Source organism: Trematomus bernacchii, unplaced genomic scaffold (assembly GCF_902827165.1).
Source record: "Trematomus bernacchii unplaced genomic scaffold, fTreBer1.1, whole genome shotgun sequence".
Taxonomy (NCBI): domain Eukaryota; kingdom Metazoa; phylum Chordata; class Actinopteri; order Perciformes; family Nototheniidae; genus Trematomus; species Trematomus bernacchii.
In genome coordinates this window covers 501,206-522,350 of record NW_022987644.1, presented here as the reverse complement: position 1 = coordinate 522,350, position 21,145 = coordinate 501,206, and the positions used below count along the sequence as shown (strand labels likewise).

The 21,145-nt window shown below is 40.6% G+C and overlaps 1 protein-coding gene across 10 annotated transcripts in view; it reads left to right on the top strand.

Annotated features, from left to right (window-relative positions):
* Positions 1-21,145, top strand: part of LOC117485244 (LIM and calponin homology domains-containing protein 1-like) — a 102,237-nt gene that overhangs the window by 63,362 nt on the left and 17,730 nt on the right. For 7 of the 10 annotated variants that reach the window (XM_034133796.1, XM_034133792.1, XM_034133795.1 and 4 more), the window contains 10 exons: positions 4,088-4,346; positions 9,138-9,482; positions 10,681-10,716; positions 12,924-13,050; positions 13,957-14,114; positions 14,301-14,772; positions 17,440-17,742; positions 18,873-18,972; positions 19,120-19,220; positions 19,298-19,403. In XM_034133796.1, coding sequence (XP_033989687.1) covers positions 4,088-4,346; positions 9,138-9,482; positions 10,681-10,716; positions 12,924-13,050; positions 13,957-14,114; positions 14,301-14,772; positions 17,440-17,742; positions 18,873-18,972; positions 19,120-19,220; positions 19,298-19,403 — 2,007 coding nt within the window. The remainder of the gene's footprint in view (positions 1-4,087; positions 4,347-9,137; positions 9,483-10,680; positions 10,717-12,923; positions 13,051-13,956; positions 14,115-14,300; positions 14,773-17,439; positions 17,743-18,872; positions 18,973-19,119; positions 19,221-19,297; positions 19,404-21,145) is intronic. The other 3 variants (XM_034133800.1, XM_034133797.1, XM_034133793.1) reach the window with 2 other exon arrangements.

Genomic DNA, 21,145 nt, shown 5'->3' with positions numbered 1-21,145 from the left:
GAGACAAAGAAATGTGTTTTCAGGATCTATTGCTCTTTTTTTGATCTGACACTTCACTGACACATTCCATATAGGGATAGTTCCTCATCTTGGAAAAATGTAGCCTTATTACACCTATCTATCTTGACTGTGGAGACATTGCTTTAAATGACAGATGTCTGCCTCAATGCATTGTCCATAAGGATAGGAGATCTGCATCCAGGTGCACATTGTTATACAGTGTCTATAGAAGTGTATAGTATGTGTTTTGCTTGTATAACGATATTGGCTTATCTAATTAAATGCATTCAAAATTGGAGCCTCACAATTTCCCATAATAAGTTGAGCCAAGACATGCAGGAACTGCAAACAGCCGGCAATTAGTTTTGTGCTTTGTGCTGAAATCAAAAATGGAGTCAAAAATAGATTTTGGCTGCATTTAAAATGTCAAGCCGACCATATGCTGTCATAGAAAGCTTTTCATTGCGACACTTTATTTGAATTTGACCCTTTTTAAATTTTAATGACAGCCTATAACATTTTACAGAAGTCGTCACAAAGCTTAATGTACGTTTCATCTCTGAGCTGTGGGAAAAAAACAGAGTGAGGCAGAGCTTCCTGTCAGACTGTTTTTGTTTGGAGGGAAGTGCAAAGGAAGCTCCAAAGTCTTAGTTTCTGTCACAAGCAGTCTAACTAAAAAAACCTTCTGGAAGTTGAAGTGTGCCTCTCTCGTATTGTTATACGTCCGTGATCTGTAATTCAGAAAATTAGAGATATAAAGGGCTGGCCAGGCTTAACCTAAAATAACTGAATGACAGCGTATATTTAAGTGACTTCTGAAATGCTTTGAACACCACAGACATTCTGAAGTTGGAATTTCCTTCAGGCTTTTTCATATCTGCTGTCAGAAGGTCTTTGTGGTACTATATGGAAATAGGTTATAGAGAGGTTAGTATGTCAAGATCCATATTTTCAGGCCCATGCTGTTATTGAGGAGTTTCATACTATCAGTGATCTGATCAGAGCCAGGAGGCACACACTGGAGAAGTGAGAACGGGACAACAATGCAGTAATCATCCCATCCCAGGGTGCTCCAAGTATTCCCAGAACAAGAGCATCCATTTATGAACGTGCACACGAACTCGACCCAGCCAGGTTTTTTCCTGCTCTGACCTTTTTCAGACAAAGCCCTTTCACTATTCAGCTCTGTAAAGTGACTTCACTCTGACAGTAATTAGGGGACAAGGAGAAGAGTTTAATTCAATCCCTGAAGGAGATTCCATATTGCAGATGCTCTTTAGTTACAGTAGATGGATACAGCGTCGGTGGGCGAGACACTTTTTGCTTCTGGTGCTGCTGTAGTAAAACCTGTCCTCCTCTTGTACAATCTTTGGAGGGCAACACCCATCACTAGTAAAAGCCCGCTTGAAACAATAAACAGAGTTATGCTTTTCAGGGTTTTTCTAAAGTCCTGCCCACATTCTGTAAAATGTTCTCATACTACTGCCCTCACATCACATGCCTCAGGACTCACAGCCAACGATAAGATTCATTCACAGCAAGGTTGAAAATGCGCATGCTCCGAATAACAATTAACATTTAAATATTGTTTCTTGAAGCTCAACGTGAATTCGACAATTCCTCTGTTGGGCTTTTTCTTGCTTTAATTTTCAATTTTTTTTTCTTTACAAATAATTATAACGTGTCTGTTAAAGGTAGGGTATGTAAGAATGGAGAAACCAGCTCAAGTGCGCTAGAATTTGAAAGTACACAACCGGAAAAAATCTGCCCCTTCCTTCAGACTTCCTTACAGAGCCCCTCCTCCAACACACACGAACGCGCACATGACCAATGAGGGCACCAGATAAGTTTGTGCACAGATGGAAGGCTGACAGGCAGGTAGGCCATCCAGTTATTTTAGTCGGGCCGGCTCAGATGATTGGTCGTGCTTTTTACAGCGCCACGGCTTCCACAGATGACATGTTTTAATGTATTTATTGTCAAAGCATTTAATGTATTCATTGCTATCGGGATGTTAAGAGCATTCCATGGAATATAACAAAAAGTGTTTCTGAAGTGAATTACCTACCCCACCTTTAAGGTTGGGGAATAGTACATTGAATATGGTTTCCAATCCAAATGTTATAGACTCGACTCCTTTTTTGGCTGGGAAACATGTTTTTCTACACATTTTCTGCATTGTTTTTAGCTAATTAAAAAAATAGAGCAGGGATAAAAGCTTAATTACCATCAGAGCTTAAGAAATCTGAGTATTTGGATATCATATTCTAAATGGAACTGGCTATAGCATATGTTCAAGATCACTCACTATTTTTAAACTCTTCCATACTTTTGCTGTACATTCTGCCGGGAAAGATCTGTGTCGCATGATGAGAGAAATTTGAAAAATCGTGAATGCTTGCACAGAGAAATTGTTGTCGTTTAAGATGTTAAGAGTATCACTATCACTCCTCCTCTTTTGTTACAGCCTTCTAGTCACTGCACTGGATATTGAAGTGGACTCTGTGGCTTTTACACTTCCTGTAGTATTACTGCATGTTGGTGATTGTTGATGTAAATAGGTTTCTGTGAGTCTCTGGTACAGTATGGCACTGACCCATGAAAAACGTTCCCTCAAGCTTCAGTGTTACCAGATGTGCAGAGAAAGCAGATCACTCCCTCAAGACATGTGTTGTTCCTTAAGGACGGATTGACTTGGATGGTAGAGTCACTCATGTTTCCAATTGATGGGCTAAGAGTCATGATTGAACCGCTTATTGTTGAAAGTGCAGATACCCCAAGGCCTCTTTTGGACCTTGATCTGTCAATCTTTTAGAACCACATAAAAATGAATAAGTCTATTGATAGAAAGGGAGCTTTTTACAAGTGTAAAATGTCACGTTTGTTTCCACCGAGAGCTGCAGCTGCATCCACATGTATCTCTTCAGAACTAAGGGAAGACTTTACGGTTCAGATCTGGTATAAATTGCGGGTTGATGCATGGAAAATGTATATATTGAAATTCAGGAGGTCATATGTTGAGTTTGCATGCATCCAAAGGGAGGGGAATTCCAGTAGCACATGTGCTGAGCATCTTGGAGAGGAATTTAGAGAGAGATTGGGTAAGCAAGGCTGCAGGTATCTATACTTGTAGTTTTGTAATGTTGAAATGGGGTTAACATTTGTGAAATGCGCCCTAATGACGTATTCCCTGGTATACTGTTGGCATGTCTATGGGCAGTGGCGGACTGGCCATCGGGACGTTCGGGACGAATCCCGATGGGCCGGTACTGAAGTGGGCCGGTCGGACGATGTGGGTCGGTCGGATAAGTCACTAGCACCCCCCGTTGACAATTTACTAGCGGTATTTACTAGCGGTACCGTGGTGGGCCGGTCGGATAAGGCACTAGCACCCCCCCCGTTGACAATTTACTAGCGGTACCGAAGTGGGCCGATCGAGAGTCCCGTGCTGATTTTTAGTCCCAGTCCGCCCCTGTCTATGGGATTTGTCCTCATTACTCTTTGCTGTCTGTACTCGGAGGATCACACATGAACATCTGCAGAGGAATTTAAGACTCATTGGTAGGGAAAGTCCTTGAGCGGTGCACTTGTGCTGCTCCAGGTGTTGCCGCTGACATTAAAAGCCCTAACAATATGTTTCAAATGGGATGCTGACAGACAAGTGGCATCCTAAGTGAATTCTTCCCAACTGTAGGTTAGCATTTTGTGAGCAGGAGCTGCACATTATACATTTTGTGATGATTTATGTTACTTGTTTTGTTTCATAAAAACATGTCGTCAACCTGCTTGGGGGTGATTTATGTTCAGCCGCTGGAATGCACTGCATATAATAACACTGGAACAGCACTTTAATGTTGTGCACGCCTTAATATGATGTAGTTAACGGCTTAGGGATAAATAAAGTCATATTTATATTCAGAGATTAGAAATCGCAATCAAATTATTGATTTGTCCCCCTCTCTTTTCTTTATTTTCAATTGACACATTTTATTATTCAGAAAGTGAATAGATCATATCAGAGAGACACTTTATATGTATATGCTTCATCAGGAGTGCAGATATATTTCCTCCCATCTCCCCTCAACAGGCCGCGGCAGCGACTCAGAGTCCGACGGCCCCCCCCACAGGAAGATGCCAGACGTGCGTAAGGACGACATGTCGACACGGCGGACGTCCATCAGCGAGCCGCGCACCGCCATGCCCTTCAACCAGTACCTGCCCAACAAGAGCAACCAGAGCGGATACGTGCCAACGCCCCTCCGCAAGAAAAAGAGCGACAAAGAGGACGGGGCGCGCAAGAGCTGGAGTACTGCGACCTCACCTGTAGGGGGAGACAGACCGTTCAGGTGAGTCTAACTGCTGCAGTGATTAGAAGTGTACAAAAACAGTAATTTATTTGGGTTACTTTAGATATTTAAATACAAGTCAAGTCTAATAAAGTAAGTATATACACCAAGTGTAGTTTTTAATCTGATGGATAAAGTATTCACACGTTTTTATTTTGTTGTGTAAAGCTTGACTATTCTATTGAAAAGGTGTTCTGTACTACTTGGCATTTCTGCTATAAGAACATTTGTTACATAAGGGCTTTAATAACTCAAGGCCCTTGTTATTTAAAGAGTTGTGCAGAGCATTTTACATTAGGTTTGTTCCTGGATGCTGCAGTTGGAGATCAAGGGCAGTGTAATTGCATAATGAACTGATCATTTGGTGACGGGTACAACCATTACCTTGTTATAGCTTGACATTGATTTGCTGCAGATAACAAATGTTTTAATTAGAAGTTGTCACAAATGTTCTGGTAGAGAATTCCACACATTTCTGCTTGCAGCTGAAAATGCAGTTTCAAGCAGACAATGCTTCCTACATGTTTTGTGAGTTCACATTAGCGTGAGAAATTCTAACAAAGAAATTGAATATGGTTGAAAGTTGACCATGAAGTAATTTTTTTAAGAATGTGTGACATTTTTCTTTACAGTATTGATATAACTGATCACAAAGAAAGAATGTAGATGTTTGGGAAAAAAGCACGTTTATTATTTACGAAGTCTAAAACCCACCAACATCTTTTTGAGTCTGTGTTGTTTATTGATATTACAAGAGAACGTCTCACGTGGGAGTGGCTAATGGAAGCCAGATGTGCTTTTTCATTGGCTCTGATTGAAGTGAAAGTGTGAAATCTACTACATAGAAGAAGGAGATTAAAATCTATGTATTGGTTGGCATGTGTAGAGCGCTGGGATTTCATTTATATTCTTTTGATCATTTATTGCCAGTGGCTCTCACTGTACAAGTGTCACATTTCTGCTGGTTTAGTGGATTCCTTAATGTGCTTTGATCAGTTTCAGTGTGTGTGTGTGTGTGTGTGTGTGTGTGTGTGTGTGTGTGTGTGTGTGTGTGTGTGTGTGTGTGTGTGTGTGTGTGTGTGTGTGTGTGTGTGTGTGTGTGTGGTGTGTGTGTGTGTGTGTGTGTGTGTGTGTGTGTGTGTGTGTGTGTGTGTGTGTGTGTGTGTGTGTGTGTGTGGTGTGTGTGTGTGTGTGTGTGTGTGTGTGTGTGTGTGTGTGTGTGTGTGTGTGTGTGTGTGTGTGTGTGTGTGTGTGTGTGTGTGTGTGTGTGTGTGTGTGTGTGTGTGTGTGTGTGTGTGTGTGTGTGTGTGTGTGTGTGTGTGTGTGTGTGTGTGTGTGTGTGTGTGTGTGTGTGTTGATGATATGTCTTTCATTCTCCCCTTGTAACTTTATCCATCGTGTACAAACGCATGTTTTCATTGATTTTGGCCATACTGTTTTGTGTTTTTTTCTTCCATCCATTGTGTCCCTGGTCTTTCCTTTACTGTGTGTGTGTGTGTGTGTGTGTGTTATTCCCCACATTTGTGTGCTGTATGTCTCATGTACGTCATGTCATCCTTGTGTCGTTGCTCATTTTGCTCCATTGTGATTACATCGTGCTTCCCTCTGTGTGTCTGTGTGTGTGTGAACGGGTGATGTAACAGTCCAAATGAAGCCCCTAGTTTAGAGGACAGACCTGAAGAGTCCCCCTGCCCGACCCTTGACCCCCAGATACAGATTCAGAAGGTGAAGCAGACTAAAAAGGACGAGGATGAAGGGGAGCAGACTGCTTCCACCCCTCGTGTTGAGATCCATGTGAGGAGGAGCAGTGAGCCTCTGCCCTATAGCCTCCCCCCGCCCCGAGCAGAGCCCCGCATCGACACTGTGCCTTGCCCGATGGTCTCCTCTGAGCAAAGGTCTTCCCCTTGATTCCTGTTTTAATCAATACCCCATATCAGCTGCCTAGTTCCCCTTTGTCTACATGGTTCTGATTCATAGTCCTGATTGCTTTAAATCAACCTAATCTAATAGATAATAGACTGCCATATAGAATCTAACATTATAAATTAGGTTTTCACATTTTCTAAAGATAAATTCTTATTTTCTTTGTGTTTTTCATTTTTACCCTTATAGGGGAACTCTATGGATTGTACTCATCAATGTCCCTTTAGAGGTCTCTTAAATAGTTAATAGCTGTTTACATCTACAAAGGGCGCTGGGTAAAGTCTGATCAATTGCGTGAGGTGATGTCACTTGAGTCAGTGTTGGTTGAAGTTCAACACAACAATATCATGCAAAATGCACTTTTTGATGTCTTTTATACATAAACATGTGTCCCCGGTGTGTCAGGGAACTCACGCAGCGTCAGAAAATAAAACCCTCTCTCTTTTCCTCCGTACCCAAATCTCTAAAAACGGGGCTACAACGGAGCTGATCCAGATTTGCGTCCGATATGACGTAATATCGGGAATGTAGGCTGGCTTTACACCCACGGCCCTATCAGAAACGTTGCTATCAGAAACAATGCCCGACTGTTTTGGACGTAATATGGTCGGTGTTTACATTAGCATCGCTAACACTCAGAGCTAACCTGTACTGGAGAGCATGTGTGTGAAGAAGCAGGAAATAAAAAGGAACTCACCTTGTGGTATAACCGGCAAGAGAGAAAGCCTTTGAGCTCCATACTGTTTCAGAAATAATCCTTGATAATCCATGATATGGCGTTTCATCACGGCAGAATTTAGTTTAGACAGTAGCTGCCAGGTCCCGCATGAGCTCAGCCCCCTCCTTTTTTTTATTTTTAAAGCTTTATACCCCAAATCAGCACTTTTGAAACAGGAAGTGAAATAGAGGGATATGAGGCATGGCTAGAATGGGTGATCTGTTTGGTATTTTGAGCAAAACACTTCATAGACATGTTTTTTATATATGTGTATATATCTGAGACCTATGCTATTGCCTAAAAATAGCATGATAGGTGACCTTTAAGTTTGTATATTTGAAAAAAAAACGTGTTGAGTCATAAAGAGTGAGTTAAATAGACCTCTGAAGCTCACTCATCGTTTCTCCTTCACGCTAGATGATCAAAATTACATCAGTGACTACGAGCATAACACAACAACATGAACTCTCACCAGTCATGTTGCATTGTGGGTAATGTAGAAGCCAGGTTCAGACCAGGAAGAGGTATGCGTGGTATACGAATATTTAAACGATTTCTCTGGTGCTTCTGCATCGTTTTTCAATAAGACTGCAATGCTGAATATGTGAAGAATGATTTAAATGAATACAGTCTGCAGGCTACTCTCTTATTGCAGCTGTGCTTTTGTTTTAGTGAAGGGTCAGCTCACCTGTGCTATAGGGACATGTAGCCACACAGGTGATTTCAGCTGTGTGTGCAAGTTGTGTGACACACACCTGCATCATCACACAGTGAAGGTGAATGGAATTTGTTCAACTGAAAACACTAAAGTGACCTCATCAGCAGCTCTTCTGTCCAAAAACAATGTCCTCAGTTAATTGGGGTAATCTGCATGCCTCACGAAGAACAGTTTTTTATCACGATTGTTTCTTTGGTACAAAATAGTTTCAATTTCACAGCTGGTGTTTTCATCCAGCACTTATCATCTTTGGCTCTACCATTACCAGACCATCATCCAGTGCTTATCCAGAGCAACATTATAACAGTGAGTCAGCAAGAGTTTAATATCTGAAACAAAGGGTCTTTATACAGCAGTTAAGGCTATTATGAGCTGTGAATATACAATTCTGCTCTATGTCCCTGGGCTAAAGGCCACTATGATGCGTGACTACAATGTTGCTGTCTTGAAAAATCGCAGTTTAGGTCTGTTGTTGTTTTTTTTCAATCCTGCCCTTTCCGCTGTTATTTCCTGGTCCAGCAGACGTTTCATTCACCGTCCTGTTGGACAGTTGTTAGCCTCACTCCCCCAGTTGTTCCAGCTTTTCCTGGCAGGGATGATATGGCATTGATTTGGTTGTCAGCGAATCAGGGGAGTGAAATTAATGCTCAAAGGAAATCTGACATGTGTTTATCTGCAATCCAAGGAAAAAGGGGGGTTTCTGGATGTTTCAAAAGGCTTTGATATTGGCTTCTTTAGTTGGTAACAGCTCGTATTGTATAGCTCGAAGAAAACTGATGCTGGAATTTGTGTGTTTCAGTGTTGCCAGGAGTTGATCATTTGTTTTGACCGGTTATATAACATCAACATATTTGTATTTGTAGACGTCTATCAAAGGTTGTGTGGACGGGATTAGGAACACATGAGTAAGACTTCACACACCTTCAAATATAAACTCAGCAGGTTAACACAAACATGTACTTTATGGTGTTCACACACACACACACACACACACACACACACACACACACACACACACACACACACACACACACTCGCAGGGAACATGCTACCCTCCCTCAGGATGTAAGGAAATGAGGCTTTCTTCCTTCCCTGACCCTGAGCAGGCTGGGGCTGAAGCTTGGCCTGTTCACAGCCTTTCTCCCCCTGCCATGCATGCTGGGAATTTATAGTCCAATAATAAGCCTCTCAGAAAGTGGCTGTTCATCACGGGATGACAGAAAAACAGTGTTGAGAGAATTATACTTTGGCTTTTTGACTCCAATTTGTTTGTCTGCTTAGAAGGGATTTGTGAGCATGCTATGCTATTGTCTCAGATTTATGTCTTTTAGAAAACCCCTCCATTTAAGCTCCTCCAGAGGAATGCTGTCAGGTGATGATATAGGATGATAACCAGGCAGCAGTGCATTTTAGTTTGCTTTGCTTTCTGCAGTACTCCAGCTCGCTCGTGCTCTGAGGAATTCTTCCAACATTCGACGACTCCGGCGGCTAAATCTGCCGCAGTGAGCCCCGTCGCCTCGGGGAAACATCCACCTGTGAGCGAGCCGGAGGAAGCGGCTGTGAGGAAGGGAGCTGCTGGTGTCCCGTTGGCCGCAGATGCAGAGAAACAGGTCGGCCAAACGCTGACCTCTCCCAACACCACGAATCCCCCGCACTTCCTTCCTGTGCCCGCTGCCGTGGCAACAACCGATACAGGCCGGCGGAAGGGACGGGCGCTGAGCGAAAGTGGCGACCCAAAAGAAGGAAGCGCTTTGTCGGAGAGCGGTCTTCCTGCAACGTGAGCCCCGTCCAGCAACTACACTACATTTTAATAATTTCCACTACTTAAACTACAATATGCTACTTTAAAATCAAAGGATCTAGTATTCAAATGACTGTTTTGAATACTCAATCTCAGCATGCAACCTCGACTGCACTGCTCCTATCTGAATGACTACCGAAAGATTGCATGACTTTCTTTCAAATGAATGCCAACTTGTATTATTGTCTCAAAAGCAACTGTTATTGTACAGAGAATGCATGGAAACTGTGAGCAATTTGGATTTTATTCTAATTGCATTGCTTATTTTGGTTATTAAGGAATTTGGAGAAAGAGAAACATTTGAGAATGTTATTTTTCATGAATCTTTCTGAGGTCCCAAAAAGGAGTTAGAAATGGACTCAAATTGATCCAAAATGATTTGGCTGTTCACAAATGCTTAAATTGATTTCTATCAATTCCATAAATATCCCTCAAATACCATCTTTAAAGCAAACCCCACTCCATCACAGGCTTTCATCTTTCTACAAAACATATGGCGAGTGATCATTTTACTGCAACAAACCAAATGGCAGATAGCCATCTTAGAAATAAAAAAAAGTATCTGGCCCTGATTTAGCGAAGCTTCTATTAATTTAGTCTCCTTGTTCTCTTGTGGCGAGAAACCACAGGCCACGCTTACTCTCACACCCCTCCAACATCACAGAGGCAGCTACATAAAAAAAGCATGTGTGAAGACCTTTAGCGGTCGCAGCCCAACATACCAGTGGTAGTCACAGACAGAAACAGAGCACATCCTTGATATGTGCTTTTTGTTTTTAAGAGCTAAGTGTCAGCTGCATCAGAGATCATTGCCATATGCATCTGTCTTATGCTAGCAGTGTTTTGGTATGCAGGGTTGCAGTAAACGTGTCTGCTGCTCTGGCTGTGTTACGGTTAAGACTGCCCCCTTGTGCCTGGTTTAAGGATCAGAGTTAAACCTGACACACCTCAGTGCTTGGATACAAAACCAGAAGGGGCACTTGTTTGAAACATTTCTGAACAATTCTGTATGAAATCTGTCATAACTAACTCATTGTCAGTGTGATCACAGATATGTAACTCACTAGCGATTAAATATCCCATCACTGTGTCTGATATCCACATGAGTGAATGCTGATTGTCTTTGTTGAGTGTACTTGTATTCATTTGTGATTGTGCTCTCTGCCTTCTGTAGATTCAGCCGCACACACAGTGTGTCAGATGACCCACAGTAAGTTGTCCATTTAGCACTCAGACACTCGGCTGTCTGGCCCAGCCCTGCTACGCACTGCAAAGCCCGCTCAATAATCATTCTGTCACCTATCGAGTGTTACAATTTCCTTTATGCAAGTGGGAAAAATCGACCAAACGTTAGAGAAATGTAAAGAAGTTTCTCAAAGCCAGTGAATGTTTTTCTGGTGGGGTGGTTTTAGTATCATTAAAGGTGACATTTGTGCAAATTCTTTATATTTTTATATTCAACCATCTTTTAATTGTAGAAATTACGAGATTGTAGTGCATTGCCACAGAAGTAGGGCTGCTCGATTATGGCAAAAATCATAATCATGATTATTTTGGTCAATAATTGATATCAGGATTATTAAAAAACGATTATCCGTTTACTTTGAAAACATCCATTTATTGAAAAAAAATGTGAACAGTATGTTTTTAACAGTTGATTACCCTGAACTTGAAGTATAATTCAACTGAAAACACAATAAAAAAATTAATTAAAAATAATAATAAAATAATTAATTCAAAAAAATACAAATAATAATCGTTTTATTTCGATTACATTGTTTTCGTAATCGTTGCAAGCCAAAATCGAGATTAAAATATGATTAATTGCACACCCCTACACAGAAGTGTATCTTGCCAGGGTAGGAAATCCTCTTAAAATGGCCCTCATGTGATACTTCAATTCTCTACTGAATGTCATTAAGAAGTGCTTTCATTTATCTTAGCAGCTCAGCCAATAAGAGGCTCCAGTATATGATCAATGTATCTATACAACCCCACTGAAGAGGGAAATAACTAGACTGAAATATTTCTAGGCAAAGACTTTATACAAATTTCATGGAGGTGAAAATGGCAGTAAGTGCAGTCAGCCAGGGCTTATGTATCATAACATTTGTTAGGAGATGATCTGATTTGACTCGGGATAACTTTTTTTCTAATTGTCTTTGCACGGAAGACAAAAGTCCTCAAATTAAGCAGATTTGTCCTACTTGTATAATTCAAATAATAAGTTAAAAGACTCTACCATTACCGTGTCAAACAATGTCCATTTACCATAAACTTGATCTGAAATATCAAGAAATGTAGTTTTTACTAAATGTAGTCACATGTCTTTCCTGCTGGCAACAACCATTTCCTCTCGGATGTATTCAAAGTGCCTGCTGTAGTGTGTGTAGAGAGGACTTACTAAACTGTGCTGCTCCGACATCATTAGTGCTTCTGCCAGCTGCATGTAACGCAATCATTTCAACTGCCCTCCTGACACCCTCTCCCTTACAGGATGAATTATCATGTGATTTCATTTGCTAATGTAAAAAGTGCAGCTTTTCATGTAGCAGAAGTGGTTCATAACATGGTGATAACACAATTGATTGTTTAAACGTTTTTGATTGACGTCCCATTGAGCACAACTTTGAAAAACAAGTAACATGTCAGTCATCTATTTGATTGAAAACACTTCTGCTCACAAGTTGGTCCATCACAATCAAAAAAGGCTGCACTTTACTGTCTTCTCTGTAATCTAGAAATGAATGCTCTAACATTACTGACTGCACAAATATATAAAATCAGTGTGAACTGTCTGTGACACTTCTTTGACTGTATGAAGACCGTATGGTTGTTGCATCTCATACACTCACATCAGAATGCTACTTACAAACTACCTGCAGCTGATATGTTCTTTAAGGTCTCACTAAATGATCTTAACCCCTAATGTATTGAATGTCCTGTGGAACAAATGTTTGTGTGTGAAATGAAACAACGTGGGAATATTCAAAGGAACAAACTAAAGGAAAATGACTTGCTACTACTTGAGAGAATTGTGAATGTTGTATTATTTCTAAAATAGTCATTATGCCTTTAGGGTGAGCATGAGGACAGTTTTTCTTTAAATGCTTCTTAAAAAGACACATCTTGTTTTGTTATCTGTACAGAGCCGTTGGTTCTTTTCCTTATAATGATGGAATGGTTAAACATATTTATGGTGGATCATGATACATTACTACTATAACATAACCAATTGTTTGCCATTGCTTAGTCTTGGAAAAGGTAAAGGCAACATACTTACAGTACAATGCACTCAAGGACATTTAGAGACTACTAGCAGACTATCTACAGTAAATACAAAAACAACTATTGTACTCTGGTCAACGCATGATTTAAAATCCCTGTTCTCTGTCTGTGTCCCCCTCCTCTCCTCAGGAGTGTGAGTATGATCGACATGCGAGATGAGGAGGAGGCCATGTTGCAGCCCCACAGTCAGGTGCGTCATGAACTGATGCTTAACCAGTACAACGAGATGAAGGAAGAAGACGACCACTGGCAGGATGTGAGTGGTTTCTTTCTGCATTAGGACTACAATTGTCTCAAATGGACAGTTTGTTTTTATTGCACCCTTTGTGTCAGTAGTTTATCAGATAGATAGATAGATAGATAGATAGATAGATAGATAGATAGGTAGATAGATAGATAGATAGATAGATAGATAGATGGATAGATAGTTAGATGGATAGTTAGATGGATAGTTAGATAGATAGATGGATAGATGGATAGATGGATAGATAGATAGTTAGATGGATAGATAGATAGATAGACGGATAGATAGATAGATAGACAGATAGATAGTTAGACGGATAGTTAGATAGATAGATGGATAGATAGATAGATAGTTAGATGGATAGTTAGATGGATAGTTAGATAGACAGATAGATAGATAGATAGATGGATAGATGGATAGATGGATAGATAGATAGTTAGATGGATAGATAGATAGATAGACGGATAGATAGATAGATAGATAGATAGATAGATAGTTAGACGGATAGTTAGATAGATAGATGGATAGATAGATAGATAGTTGGATAGATAGATAGTTAGATGGATAGTTAGATAGATAGATAGACAGATAGATAGATAGATAGATAGATAGATGGATAGATAGATAGTTAGATGGATAGTTAGATAGATAGATAGACAGATAGATAGATAGATAGATAGATAGTTAGATGGATAGTTAGATAGATGGATAGATAGATAGTTAGATAGACAGACAGACAGACAGACAGATAGTTGGTTTTACTGCCTGCAGGCCAAAAGCATGAACTTGTTTTGCTGTGCCCCAGTTAAGCAACTTTAATCAGTTTTCTAGGTCCACAGCAGTGCTTCAGGTCTCTGCTGAGCCCACTTGCCTTGCTTCACTTGGAACTGAAACACTTCTGATCTGTTTGTGTGTCAGGACCTGGCCCGATGGAAAAATCGGAGGAGGAGTATCTCCCAGGACCTGATCAAGAAGGAGGAGGAACGGAAGATGATGGAGCAGTTGATGTCAGGAGAAATCTGTACCTCCCATAGGAGGAAAAGCATCAAGACATACAGAGAGATAGTGCAGGACAAGTACGTGGCATACACATTAAAAGGACGATTCATCTGTGTTCAGCTCAAACAACAAAGCTGTATGTACATAACAAAGTAGTGTAATGGAAAACTCGAATACATCAGCGTACATATTGTGCATATAATATAAATCAAATTGGGTCATGTCAGTTTTCATCCTACTTAAACTCCCTTCCTATCCAACAGGGAGCGTCGTGAGCTTGAGCTGCGGGAAGCGTACAGGAGAGCCAGAACTCCAGAGGAGGCGTCGGCCATCCTCCAACATTACGCCCAGCGCTTCTCCATCAGTGAATCCGTCATGGAGCGCCTACAGTTGCCAAATATCCTGGACCGCAGTATATCTGCTGATCCCTCTTTACCCATCTCATCCTTCCCTATCTCCCTCTCCCCGATGACCCCTGACCCCTTTGACGTTGACCCCCACGGGCCCCTGAGGTATCTTCGACAGCAGTCGGCCCCGGCTCCTAAGTTCACGTCTACACTGGAGGCGCGGGTGGAGGAGTTTCCCAAGGAGCCCTCTCACCAGCGGCCTCAGATCCGCTCCCGCTCGTCTGAGCCGCCGTCCAACAGAACCCTGTCGCCCAAACCGGTGCCTTTGCTGATGCCCAAGCCTTACTTCCAGCCCCGACCCTCAGCGGGGGAACCATGGCCCAGCAAGGTGAGACCGACTCCGAATAAATCATGATTACCTCAATAGATTACTGCCCTACAATAAAAAGATTTGCTGATGTAAATATGCTTTAAAGCAGGGGTGTCAAACTCAAGGCCCGGGGGCCAAATCCGGCCCGCGACTTCATTGTATGTGGCCTGCAAGAGCTTGCAAAGAATATAATACGTTTATTATACGGTTACATGCCACTTTACAGAAGCACGTTGCCCATAAACTACATGTCCCACAATGCATCTCGTTTTGTGACATGCACACTGAAGAGACTTGCAATTATTTGCCCTGGACTTCTGCTTTCAGACGTAGTTAGTTATTACCCTATCCGTTAATAATCCAATTCAGAGGCAATAATGTAATATAATACATTATTTTATATATATATTGTATATTTATATAGTTACAACCGGCCCCTTTGAGTGCAACCATAATGCTAATGTGGCCCGCGATGAAATTGAGTTTGACACCCCTGCTTTAAAGTATCCTCAAAATGTGGGTTGTTGCTTTTTCAAGTGTTTGGTGGTCGCAGTGAAATTGACCCACTACACCTGCAGTGTAAAGTACTTATTTACTTAAATATTGTTCTTATTCATTAAAATGTCTCTTCATACAAACATGCAATGATTTAATTATGATTAGTTTAACAAAAACTAGCAGAAATGTAGTAAATGAAATTCCAAAATGCTCCAAACCACGTTACAAAACAATAAAAGCCATGTACCTTAACATATACTAATTTATTATTCTGTACATACATCTTTTTGTTGAGAAGTTTATCAGGTCATAATTCCCTATCCAATATCCATTTTAAATTGCTCTGAAAAACATCTCTTTTAACCAGCTATATTTATTTCTTAAAGCATTCATAAAGCATTCATCAAAATGAACATCCGGACACAGATAGTGAGTTTATTTGATCACAAATATATTTTCTATCATTACCAGGACAACCTTAGTCTCAAGCCCTGACTGTACTACCGGGTCAAAAGTAAGAACCATAACGTTTCAGAATTTTGGAATCGTCTTTGTACTAGGGCTGTGCAATTAATCGTATTTTAATCTCGATTACAATTTTGGCTTGCAACGATTACGAAAACAACGTAATCAAAATAAAACGATTATAATATTTATTAAAAATAAAAGAAATGTAATTATTTATTTATTTTTTTAATTATACTTCAAGTTCAGGGTAATCAACTGTTAAAAACATACTGTTCAAATTATTTTTTTCAATAAATTTATGTTTTCAAAGTAAATTCGTTTTTAATAATCGTGATATCAATTATTGACCAAAATAATCGTGATTATGATTTTTGCCATAATCGCACAGCCCTACTTTGTACCAAGGTATTGGTTCTTGTGACATCCCTAACCACAACAGTGCTCCAGTGGGTATGTTTGAGGTCCTGACCACTTTACATGGAGTAACTTCACACTCCTCACAGGCTGGAGGGAAAATCCCCCCCCCCCCCCTCTTGGCAGACACACTGAATGCCACCGGACGGCCATGGTGATGAGCCGGCTGGTTTCTAGGAAAACACAAGACTTCCCCTCAGAGAAGAAGCATGTAATGTTTCAATTTAGCTCAAAGTGCTCTCGACAGGATCCATTTCCTTTTCTTCTGCAAATATTTCCAAATGGGAATATTGAAAATGAGATCTTATGTTTTGGCGTAGCGGGGAGGGAGGGGCAGAGTATTACCAGACTAAATTGAGCACAGCGCTTTTCTGGAATGTCTTGTCAGGAGTCTGAGTGGAGCCCGGCTTCAATGGAGCCCTCTGTTTCCTATTGACTTAAGAAGTTGACAAGTAGGGCCCTCTCAATGTGAAGTGGGCTCCCAGCGGACAAAGAGGGCCCACACAGGCTGCTCGGAGAGGGATGAGAAGGTGGAAGCGGAGGGCGGGGGGGGGGGGACTGAGAGCCTGCATTCACCCAACTGCACCGCTGTGTCTTAAGTTACCGCTCACTAGAAGCTCCTCGCACATACATTACTGCCTCTTTGTCTCTGAGGCAGCACGGTGTTGTGAGCTGGATGAATAGCTAATAACGGACAGAGATGAGAGCCTGATAATGAACACAAATGAGGGCACTGGGTTTATTTTAATTTCTTTGTTTGTCATCAATTCATCTAGTTTACCTTTTGAACGTAGTGTGAGCTAGAGCAGCCTGGTTGTAGCGGTCAATGTTTCCTACAGATGTTTCATATCTAGAAACTAAATGTTCCTACGTCTTATTGCAAGTAAGGACCGGAAAATACCTACATTTAACGAAATATAGACCTTTTTATATCTTATACAGATCAAAATGTGATCATATACTCTTATTTTGTATTACAAAGTGTTCCAAAATATCTTCAAATGAAACAAAATAGCAACAATATCCATTTGACCAGAATATTTAACGACTCATTCCCAAATCTTGGACTGGTCATAATGACATTTATTAGAATAAGTGAGCAATACAAAATGTTTCACAGGACTGGTGTATGTGAAATAATAACACCTATTTTAAATGTATTATTAAATAGATTTTTGTGAATAGAGTTCAAGTCCAGGTCAAGGTACTGCCTGGACATGTCTTAGATCACCTTTTATGATTTGAGCATATCAGTGAACTCTGCAGTGCAGTTATAAAGTACTAAACCTGTTCTCTGTTATTTAGGCTAATGCTTTGCTCCGGGTTAACGGCGACGTAGGAAGTGATGACGTTTTCACCACTCCTGAGAGGCAAGGAAGGGAATCTCCTCCTCAGTTCCAGGCGTCTCCCTCCATAACGAGCAGCAGCACTGTAGATGTTCCCTCGTCAGCAGCCGCACAAACACACACCTCAACCAGAGGAGGAAGCCCAGTGGCGACGAAAGCCAGGGAGGAACAAAGTGGCACAGAACCGGCTTCTAAGGATGCACAAGAACAGAAAGTCATTGAGAATTTGACACAGCCAAGCCGGCCCACATCACTCCCATCGGTCAGGATTTTTTTTTATAGACGATTACACAAATCTGAAAATAATTATGAACACATTATGATCAGTGAGCTATAAAGACCCTATAATGAACCTGCTACTCTCCTGGCTTTCAGAAATCATACTGCAGTCATTCCCTTTTGCTTCTTACAGAAATCATTTGAACCGTTTTGAACTTATTTAACCCTTAGATGCACGAGTGACTGGACCCTACACTCTTCCATAAGTGGGTCAAAAAGGACCCGTATTAGAATAATATGTGTTTTTATGTCATTTTGGTTAAGACAAATCACTTGTATAATATTTAGTATTATATTTTGGTTCACACTACAAATATTTTATATTTAATTTTTCACTATTTATAATTTTAGACATTTATTTTACATTTAGAAAAAAAATGTTTTGAACATATTGATGCAAAGATCTCTGCTATTCTGAGACCCTCACAGTATTCCAGTCCCTTTTCAAAACTCATCTCTTCTCCTCTTGTCTACTCATAGCCCCCCCCCCCCCCCCCCCCCATCAATCCATGCCAGTTGATCAAGTTTGATAGTCCTATACCCCCCACCCTAACCTTCCCTTATATTGTAAAGCGGTTTTGAGTCCTTGAAAAGCCCTATACAAATATAATGTATTATTATTATTATTATACTGACAGGTATCAGATCTTGCTGTGTAAAATAATCTTCCTGAGAGGTGTCACTTGTGATGTAGTCTGTGTGGTCTACAGTGAATGTATTCCTGACAGCAACAGGTGATAAGAATCAAAGGTTCCCATAGGATCCCATAGGAAATGCATGCGGGTCATTTTTGACCCACTTATGGAAGCTTGGGGTAGTAATACAAAAACTACAATTTCTTAAAATGTATAAAATGTAAATTTAAAATGTGAATGGCATGATGTCCAAAACATGTTTTTTGAGGAATTGCTGGAATATGAAATGATAAAAAAATGTAATTACAAAGATACTTCAAGAAAACCACCTCACCGGGTCAAAAAAGACACAGTCTTCCCAACACTAGCCCAGACATCTGCTGATAAGCCTCTTGATCTCAGGCTAGTTTGTGATACTCTCTACTTGAACTCGAGATTGATATAATTAATCTTTGAAATCCTCTGTGACCCTTAACAGGAGCTGCAGAAGCCAGAAGAAAGCTTTGAGAAGACAGGAAGTCAGGCTGCTGCAGAGGAGGAGAAGTCAAATGCTGCAGCTCAACAAGCGCCTCCTACAGGTCTGAATAGCATGTTGCTACACTGACCCCTTCTGGTTTCTCATGGACTTGTGATACCACATATCATGGATGTTAAAATTAAAAAAGAGTGTCTGCTTTTCTGGGTTTTTTTTATGATAACATCAGTGATAAAATGTGTGTTTTCAGAAGCCAAACAAGAACAACACACTGAACCATCTGGCCAAAACGTCTCCAACCTCGTCCCGTCAGGAGTCGGCACAAAGCATAGTCAGCCAATTATTTTACAGGTGAGGCTGCTAACCAAAATAATACAAACGACCAATCAACCAGCCATCCAACGTATAATCTGTGACTCTCCCTGCAGACAATTGTGCCAAGTTCCCTGGAGGCGTCACAGAGAAGGGGAAACGTACCGAGCCTAGCTGCACCCGAGTCATTTGAATATCACCCGCCGAGGGAAACTGCAGCAGGTCAGTGAACGCTTCTCATTCAAACAGAGCCAGCAGCTTCTTTTTCCATGCATCTCCTGAGTTTCTGAGTTTGATTAGCATATCCTCCTTGCTGGCTTATTTCCTCTTTTGCTTTAGAGCCTAAGACTCTTTCTATTATCTTGTATCCAATGATATTTAAATCAGAGTAAAGGGTTTTTTATAATTCTGTGTTCAACCTGCATAAACTCCTGTGTAAACAGACTGAGGTTGCGGTTGAATAGTCAAATAATCAGCTCCTATCGTCTATCGCTATCGTCTATCGCTTGACCTCTGAGTGAAACGTCACGGCGTTAAGGGATAGTGGATAGGAGAATTCAAAAGGACTTAGGAGAAGAGACTGCGGTACTTTAGAGAATCCGACTGCACTTTCACTATCCGACGTGTTTATGATGCGCCAGCGGACGTCATAAATGTGCGTCTGCTGCTGTGGGGAAACTATGGAAACTACAGTTTTCTATACAGCGGACTACAACATGGATGTTTAATAAGAACGAGGGGCTACTGTAAACTCATCTAGAGACTCTGCACCGTGCTCTGATGCTGTTGTTTTATGCTTTATGAACGGGGACAACAGAGAAACATATTCTTCATGACCAAAGTTGGAATTGAAATAAAAAAGGAAAGTGAAACTTATGCTCGTCACCCTCTCCCTCCGGTCCACATTAATACAAATGATCCCAATACGTATGATTGTATGAAAAGATCTTAAAATAAATACAAATGTATTTATTATAAACGTTAGTCCTTAACATCTATCACTGTGTATATCACCATTCAAACATCTTTTAAAAGTTGAACAAACCCCACACAGCTCAGTAAAGACTGTGAAATGTTGACTTTATTTGATCATTTCAGTAAAAACTAACGTTCATATTTCTCTTTTTGATTATAATACTGATGAACGTTCAAAACAAAGCACTTTGGCAACTTACCACTTACGTTTTAAAAAGCTTAATAAGTACCGTAACTTTCATGATATAATTTCTCGGTCATAATCGGTTGTTTCCGTGAACGGCCGACTGTTGTGTGACGGCAAATGCTGCGGCTGCAAGGCATTGTGGGGCAGCATTTTCTCCTCTCCTTTCGTAAAGGGAGGTCCAGTGGTTCCTAAACTACAGTAAAGGAGGTTATAAAGGAAGTTTGAAACCTCCTTTCCTATCATCTAGAGAATTCGAACGGCACTTATCATGGCTGCCACTGAGGGACTTCCGGGTCATTTCACTCCGTTAGGAAGGTTCCTAAGCTAAATGGACTATTCGACTGCAACCTAAGATCTTTGATTGGCTCTAAATTCCCCTATTCGTTTTTCTCAATGTAGACACAACCTTATTTGACCCGAGATCAAACAAAAAAAAAACTATAAAGGGGTTATCTATTACTCTTTAGATAGCGATTGTTGTTGTTCGTTGTTTATTCTGACGTTAGACTAAAGATTATTTATATATATATCATAATTCCATCTGAGGGGTTATCCTTGAAGCCATGGTTAATAAAATACAGTAACTACAATATAAATTGCTTAATTTATTAATTAAGTGCACCAAAAAAACTCATCCAAAGTCATAAGAATAGTATAGACAAATTGCTGTCGCAGAGAATTGAACTGGTCCATATGGTCCAATCAGAATGCAGGATTGAAGCCTTTATATTATCTCCTATTTTGATCATATCAAATCAAAGGATAAAAGATATTAACAAAATACTATTTCTAATTCATTTTA